General features: G+C 37.5%; 1 protein-coding gene across 5 annotated transcripts in view; it reads left to right on the forward strand.

Moving 5' to 3' along the window:
- The window catches only part of cno (adherens junction formation factor afadin), a 69914-nt gene that overhangs the window by 49846 nt on the left and 11990 nt on the right, over positions 1-8078 (forward strand). For 4 of the 5 annotated variants that reach the window (XM_066291552.1, XM_066291548.1, XM_066291550.1 and 1 more), the window contains exons 9-15: positions 379-584; positions 1540-1617; positions 2202-2360; positions 2469-2639; positions 3144-3399; positions 6195-6350; positions 7696-7993. In XM_066291552.1, coding sequence (XP_066147649.1) covers positions 379-584; positions 1540-1617; positions 2202-2360; positions 2469-2639; positions 3144-3399; positions 6195-6350; positions 7696-7993 — 1324 coding nt within the window. The remainder of the gene's footprint in view (positions 1-378; positions 585-1539; positions 1618-2201; positions 2361-2468; positions 2640-3143; positions 3400-6194; positions 6351-7695; positions 7994-8078) is intronic. The other variant, XM_066291551.1, reaches the window with a different exon arrangement.

Genomic DNA, 8078 nt, shown 5'->3' on the forward strand with positions numbered 1-8078 from the left:
ATGGATTTCATGAAGCCGCTTATTAATAATTAACGAGCGTTAATAGGCCGTTAATTGTTAGATAACCTTTGCAATGAACTGTAAAACCATGTCTTCTGAGATGAACGCGTTTTAAAGGTTCGAAGTTGAAAACCTTGATCTGAAGTATGAAGAGCAGATTTAATTTAAGAATATGGGTTCCTTTCCATTTTTTTTTCGTTTCCATGGTAATTGTCTGACTGCTAAAAGTTGCCAGGAGATTCACAATTTCCTCCTGAAGGAATCTTAGTTGTTCGGCTTAATCGGAAGAACTACAATCACATACAAAATTCGATGAAATGGCAACCTCGAAATTTCTAATATTCAACAAAGATTCTTGATACTAGAAATTTCTTCCAGGTTGGATCTGCCAACGGTATAGCCCTCCAGCTCTACGGTCCGCACATTCAACCACGTCACTGCGTCATCACCAACTCTGACGGGGTCACCTCTCTCACGTCTTGTCACGCCGATGCTCATACTTACGTCAACGGTCAGAGAATCCATCAGACGACCATTCTGACTAATGGGTGTCTGGTCAAGTTCGGAAACAGCAATACCTACAAGTAGGTGTGAAGATGTCGATGGTTTTTTGGCCAAATAGGCAAACGTGAGAACTCGGAAAAGTCGCACGATTCAAAGGATTTTAATAAAATAAAAAAGTGTCTGTTGCTTCATTTAAAGTCGCTGAAAAAAAGCAGTCGTACAGCGGGAGAAAATTCTGTAAGCCGTAATTTTCGACTAATTTTGTTTAAATTTTGTATAATAAAAATTCAAAACTAAATGCAGTTTGCGTGTTCGAGCAGCTTTTGAAAATTTAATTTTTAAAGTGTTAAAACAAACTCAGTTTTGGAAAGTTCTCGTGCGATGGAAATTTTTCAATATCGTTTTAGTAATCTCGCAGATGGGATCGTTCTGCGCATATCCCGAAAATTTGATTAAAGTCGAATCACAAAGACAGGAGTTGCAGCCTTCTAAATTCGCCAAAAAGTGACGGTTTTCGCGCAAAATCGTGAAATTTAGACATTTTTGACGACTTTAAAAGGCTGCGACTCCTGTATTTGTGGTTCGACTTTAGTCAAATTTTCGGGATATGCGCAGAACAATCCCATCTACGAGATTACTGAAACGATATTGAAAAATTTCCACCGCACGAGAACTTTCCAAAAAGGAGGTTTTTTTAATACCCTGAAAAACAGCCTGAAAATTACATTTTCAAAAGTTGCTCGAGCACGCGAACTGAGTTCGGGTTTGAATTTTCATTATACAAAATTTGCACAAAATCGGGCGAAAAAATACAGTTTACAGAATTTTTTTCGGCTGTTCGAACGCTTTTTTTGGAGTGACTGTATGTGCCAAACCTTCCACCTTCGAATGTCACGTTTACCTTATCGTCCTAAAGCACTTTTAAGATTAAAAGTTACCTGACAAATTGCCGTAGATCATCCGTACTATAAGAAAAAAACCAATTAAAGCTTTAATTATTAAAATGATTAATAACACTTAGGTTCCAATTTATAGATTTGTCGATCCAACTCAGGAGGATAGAACGCGACACCCGCTCGGAAACCTGGACAACCAGGCTCGCATATACGAAAGGTAAAGCAACGGTTTCGTTAATTAGTGTCATGAATATTAAAATTTCTTTTTACTAATTTGGGAGAGTGCAAAATTTGTTTGTGAATTATTCAAAAGTTGCAAGGATTTTAATTAAACTGCAGAGAGCGTTCCGCAAAATGCAGGGAGGAACGAATTCGGTGTGTTCTGAAACGCGTTTTTTATGATAATGTTATGTTGTTGCATATCAGAATTGTTGCTGCTGCCGGAAAATCAATACAATTTAAGCTAGGAAGCCGCAGTGATTTCTATTAAGTATTTAAATCAAATCTAAGCACCGACGTTAAAAGCTTCTCTGGATGGGAACTCGGAGAGTATCGATAAAAGTTTCAGCAATAACATGAGCTTCTAGTTTCTACTTCAAGTTTAGCGTCTTCTCCAGAAATTGAACGATTGCAAAAAGGACTGAACAGTACTTTTACATCAGCCAATCAACTCGAAGTCTTTATTTCAATTCAGTTTTTGGCTTTGCTTTTAATTTAAGTTGAATTTTAGGTGTTTTTCCTTTGTACCGCCGCTTTCATTTGTTTGTTTTATTTTTTTTTTCTTATTTTATTTTCATTTAGCCGATCGCCTAGAGCTCTAAGTCCGACACAGGCGTCAGGTTCTAGAGAAAATATAGAAACCACTTTCGATATTGACGGAAATGTCGAGACTGTGTCTACACATAGCGGGGCTCGAGAGGATAATAGGTCTTTAGGGTCCGATAGCAGGTCGGAGAATAGGTACTTTTTTGGTTTTAAAAAAATTGGTCGAGGTTTTTCTTTAACGGATTAGAGTACTTTCATAGAATGTTTGGACTGGAGGGACTCTTTATAGCCAATTTTTCTTAGGTTAAGTGGTATGGATAGATATCCGCGCGGCCAGGACCCAATTTTGCCGGCTGTCCTGGAGTTTCCCGAAGATCCTCAAGAGCAGTTCTTGGCCAGAGTCATTACGCACTTGGACGTTACAACACCCACATTTAGGCTAGCCCCAGCGTATACGCTCTACTTATGTGCCAGGTAATTTGCTATTGCTATTATTTTTTAATGTTGGCTTTAATTGATTGCTAAACTTCAGAATAATCTTAATGCAATGATAGCCGGCGTAATTACCGCATTTTTCAACACACTCAAGTTTTATTCATCAACATATTCGTCAGGAATTTAAATGGAGAAAGTCGATTTTAATCAAAACGAAACTCCATTCATTTGCTTTTAAAACATGATATTAGAAATTAAAGGTTAACAATGAAAAAAAAAATCCTTCGTTATCCAATTTCATTTCATTCCATCATTATCAAGAGCGAATCGAGTGAATTGGGGAATCGTGAGATTATCTGCGTTTTGATAGATCAAATATCCATTTGTGCATGCATACGTTTTTTCTCATCTGGCGAAGCGTAATTTCTATAAACAATTCTCTATTGCTTTGGTCATACTTGTGCATACTTTCCATGCTTTTCCTGGGCTAAATTTTTCGTTGACTATGTGCAAACGTGGGTGAAATTTTTCCCATTGTTGCAGGTATCGAGCGTCGACCCATTACAGGCCGGAACTGACCCCAACGGAACGCGCCCACAAATTGACTTTACTACTTCAGCATGCCGCCATGTTAATCCGGCACACGGTACAGGATAGAAGCACGGAGAGCACGTCGCAAGCCTTTTGGTTGGCCAATGCCAGCGAATTACTTCATTTTCTAAAGAATGACAGGCATATCAGCGCATTTTCTTTGCAAGCACAGGACACGCTAGCCGACGCTGTACAGCTAGCTTTCAAGGTAAGCTAATCTCGTAAAGATAAAAAAAGGATACTGTTTTAATTAATTTAGTTGAATCGGATTGGAAACACTGTGTAAACGGCCTATTTAGTCGAGATCGATCGAAGTCCGTTAGTATGAGATCACCCTTTATAGTACAGTATGCGAAGGGCAGAAATCAAAAACGGAAAAGTAAATTGTGTTACATATCAGATAGCTATCAATTACACTGGTTTGCAAAATTTACCTTTTTCTCTGTTGCCGGAAATTGTATAACTGATAAAAGTTATTTCTAACATGCCGTTTTTAAATTTCTGAACCTCTTTTTTTGTACACCTCCAGATCCTTCAATATTTGTTTTTTGCTTATTTTTATTTACTTGCTAATAACGTGCAGGTTTTAAGCGAAATCACTGTGTTGCAACCATAAGCAAAGTTTTGGCACTGTGAGTAGTTTCAAGAGGTCTTGTTTAAATAACAAAAAAAAAAACATTTTTGTTACATATGCGGTGAACATGTGTAAAAAAATTTTAGAAAAACCATCGCCGAGTACGTTAAAAATACCTATTTGCTACATTTCGGCTTGACGATGGATAGAAATGATGAACCCTGATTGTGTTTGAAAATCGTGCGTTGAATACTTGGGATTATGGAAAAGCGGAAAAAGGAGGACGCTTAAATTTGGAATCCCAACCATTTGGCAAAAAAACAAAAAATTACCCTGACAATTGTTATTTTTTTTTGTTTGAATATAAAAGGCACGCACGGTAGAAATCGAACTAAACGGCAGCGCCCAAATACTACATCTGTGCAGCATTCCATATAACTTTCGGTTGGAGTTCCAATTTCTTCAGTTTCAGTTACTGAAAATGGATCTCAACATGAAATACAAGGAAACGTAGATTTTGCATCAACAGAAGCTGATACTGATTTTGAAAGTTTATCAGATGAAAAATCTCAACCTTCTTCGCAAAACGAATTAGACGATCTTGGAAGAGGTCTAAATCTTTCTAAAAAATCATCGGCATTACGGTTAAAAGAAAAAAACTGACACTGTTTTTTGACCAAGATGACAAAATTGCATTCTGTTTAGATATCAAAAATTTATTGATAAAAATGGGTTTGGCGCAGCATCAACCAAGCGAATGGCATTTGCTTGTCGACAGCTCAAAACGTAGCCTTAAATGCATTTTGTTACCTACGCTGGGATGTCTATTGCACACAGTACAAAATTGAAGGAGGAATATTGTAATGTTTCATTAATTTTGAAAAAAATTGAAGTATCATGAACATCAATGGGTTATTTGTGTGGATTTGAAAATGGTTAACGTCCTTCTTGGTCAGCAAAGCGGGTACATTAAGTTCCCTTGTTTCATATATCTTTGACATAGCAGAGCTAAAGCTAATCATTGAGTACGAAGGAATTGGCCTTGGAGAGAATATATGAGACCTGCTAAACAAAGTATGATTCACCATTCATTGGTATCTCGTGACAAAATCATTTTGCCATCATTACATATAAAACTGGGCATAATGAAACAGTTTGTCAAAAATTTTTATAAAAATTGGAGCTGTTTCTCATACAGTTGCCGAAAATTTCTTCACCTTACAATGGAAAAGTTAAAAGCAAATACTTTTGATGGTCCTCAAATCAGACAACTCACGCAAGATGCCAACTTCATAGATTCGATGACTGATACTGAATCAAATGCTTGGAAGGGCTTTTTGTCGTAGTGATGCAAAATTTTTGGTTAATAGAAAATCGGATAATGAGGCCTAGAAGATCCACTGCTACGATTAAAAAATGTAGGATGTAGTACCAGTACAAAAATTTACATTCTTCATAGTTATTTTGACAAGTTTTCTGACAACTTGGGTGATTTGAGTGAAGAGCTAGGAGAACGTATGCGTCAAGATTTTCGTGTCATTAAGGAGCGTTTCCTGGATTTTTGATATACGCGTGTGATAAACAGTCTGTCCCGGATAAGGATGAACAGCATGGGGATCTCGAAAACGGTAATAGATACAAAATGGTCTAAATTGGGAAAAAGTTGGGCAATTTAAAGCAAATTAATAATCTGTTTTCATACCGGCTAAATTCCCGATGGTTACGAAGATATCCGGAAAAACCGAATTTGGCGGTTTTCGTTTTTTGCAGGTAACTCTTATACGGTTATAGTTAGAGGAATGAAAGTTTTAAATTATTGAAACACTTGTTTTGAGAACTGCTTAGCAGTGTTGCCAGTTTTCCCGTTAAAGCCTTACTTTCAGAGGACAATTGGTAAACTTTTGATTTTCACATAGGCGCGATATCTATTACCTATATTTTCGAAATCGTCATAAAATTCCCTTTTCAGCCATGTATTACATATGGTATTTTTCTCAGAAACTCTATGAGCTTCAGCCATTAAAACATTTTTCGATAAGTCGGCTGTGATTTTGACTTGCGGTGATGTTACGTATTAAATAAATGAATGCCGTGGAAACGTCATAATTATTTTGAAGTATTTGCGCTTTGGAGTTGAACATATCATTAGCACCCGGCAACAGTTCGAACATTTCAGGTAACAGATATTGTTTAAACCAGTTAATACTGGTATACACAATAGATTCGAAACCCCTTTCACCCTCCCTAAACAAAGAGGCAACGGTAGCCATCTTCAGGAAAGAAAGAACACAGTGACGTTCAGTTTCTTTTCGAGGAGATTTCCATTCTTTCCCTGAAGTTTTTGTTAAACAAAATTATCCATCCTTTTCTTTTGTCTTACCATACAGGCTTTCGACAACACAGCAATAAAAATAGTTTTTTTTCCATAGAATTTGGTCGCTTGCCTGACAGACGAACTCAACGCGGGTATGGCCTATTTAATGTCGGTAACCGGAGACGATCATCCAAGAGAGGTCATAAATATTTTGAGTGGGGCGATGAACCTACTGCGAAAATGTAGGGTAAATGCCGCATTGACTATACAGGTAAGGAGAAATTAGTTATATCCCTCGCCCGTTTTGTTGTTTTTGCTTCGCGCAGACATATTCATGTCGGATATCTTTTAACAGTATTTATCTGCAGTGTGAGCCGTGGTAATGGCGGCTAAAACATTATCATATGCTGCTTAATTAAATTAATTAAAAGTAAGAAGGGATTAAGTAAAAAGTGGCTTTCATTACTCCTCCCCAAAAATCTGTAATTAACGGGGAACATATTGAGTTATTTATAGTAACCATTGAAAATAATAAGTTTTGTTTTCATGAGAAGTAAAAGTTAAATTTAATATTAAACTCTCTCTGTATCTCTCTCTCTCTCTCTCCTCCTTTCTCTCTTTGTGCTTAAATCTCCAAATTCTGCCAATTAGGACAGTAATTGAGGTAGACATTATTCAATCATATTTAATTCTCAACTCTTTCGATTCATTGATCATCTTTATGGGGAACGTACGCCTCCGGCCAGAAGTTTGGATACACTTGGTTAATCACGAATAATCATTTATCAACTTTGTTTACCAGCTACTAAATACGGCTATTTATTTGTTTTATGTCAGTATTTAATTTTTAAAGTGAAAACAGACAAAAAATCCACTCAATATTTTGTGACTACTGGAATCGGTACGTCAAGAGTAAAAAAGGTCTTTCTTCGCTTATCAGGAATAAGGGATTTACCGCTCACCTGCTATTTTTTATGATCCACGTTCAAATAAATTGTGGTTGTTTACATTTAAAATAGTTCTGAAAGAACATTTGGATTTTTTGCCACGAGTGCTCGAGTGCAGAACACGCCGAAACCTTTCCAAAAAAATTCGTGGACAAATTCTTTAACGATCCACCTGCTTAGAGAATTTAAAATGGCAAAAAGGATTGAAATTAGCGTTATGAGACGAATTGCAATGATCGCTTTACACGGGGAAGGATTTTCATATCGCCAAATTGCTAAAAAGTGAAAGTTTCCCTCGAAGGTGTACAATCGAACATTGATCGATTCAATCATACGCGCAGTTTTCGCGATCGCCCTTGTAGTGGACGGCTAAAAGTGACCACCCCGCAAGAAGATGCTGATGTTATTGTCACCAGCATAATAAATAGGCTATTAACAGCACCAGAAATCCGAGCAACTTTGAGCGGTACCCGACTAAACCCCGTGTCGTTAACAACAGTAAAAAGGGGTCTGTACCAAGGGGGATTAAAGGGGTGCATTTCTGTGAAGAAACTGTTGTTAAGATTGGCAAACAAACAAAAACGCCTTCAATAGGGACAGTTCACTTTTTTTAGTGGTATCCCAACTTTCGGCTGGTAGGGTGTGTTTCATCATTCACTATTTTTTCAGCTTTTCTCGCAACTCTTCCATTGGATATCGGCAAAGGCGCTAACGAACGCGATCTCAAACAGCAATCTTTGCACACGAAATTTTGGCAACAAATTGGCCAATCGACTGCGTAACCTCCAAGCATGGGCAGAGTCACAAGGACTGGAACTGGCAGCTGAATGCCACCTGGCCAAAATCGTCCAATGCGCCCATCTATTACAAGCGGTCAAATACACCCCCGAAGATTTGGCCAATTTGAGTTCCGCTTGTTTCAAACTCAACTCAATGCAGCTGGGAGCTTTGCTTATGCAATACAAAGGTGAGATTGACAGCAAGATTTTATTTTCTGCGACATATTGTGTAGGGTTGGAGTAAGTGTAAGGTAGGAAAAGCATTGAAAAGTC

The sequence above is a fragment of the Euwallacea fornicatus genome, chromosome 16 (assembly GCF_040115645.1).
Source record: "Euwallacea fornicatus isolate EFF26 chromosome 16, ASM4011564v1, whole genome shotgun sequence".
Classification (NCBI taxonomy): Eukaryota; Metazoa; Arthropoda; class Insecta; order Coleoptera; family Curculionidae; genus Euwallacea; species Euwallacea fornicatus.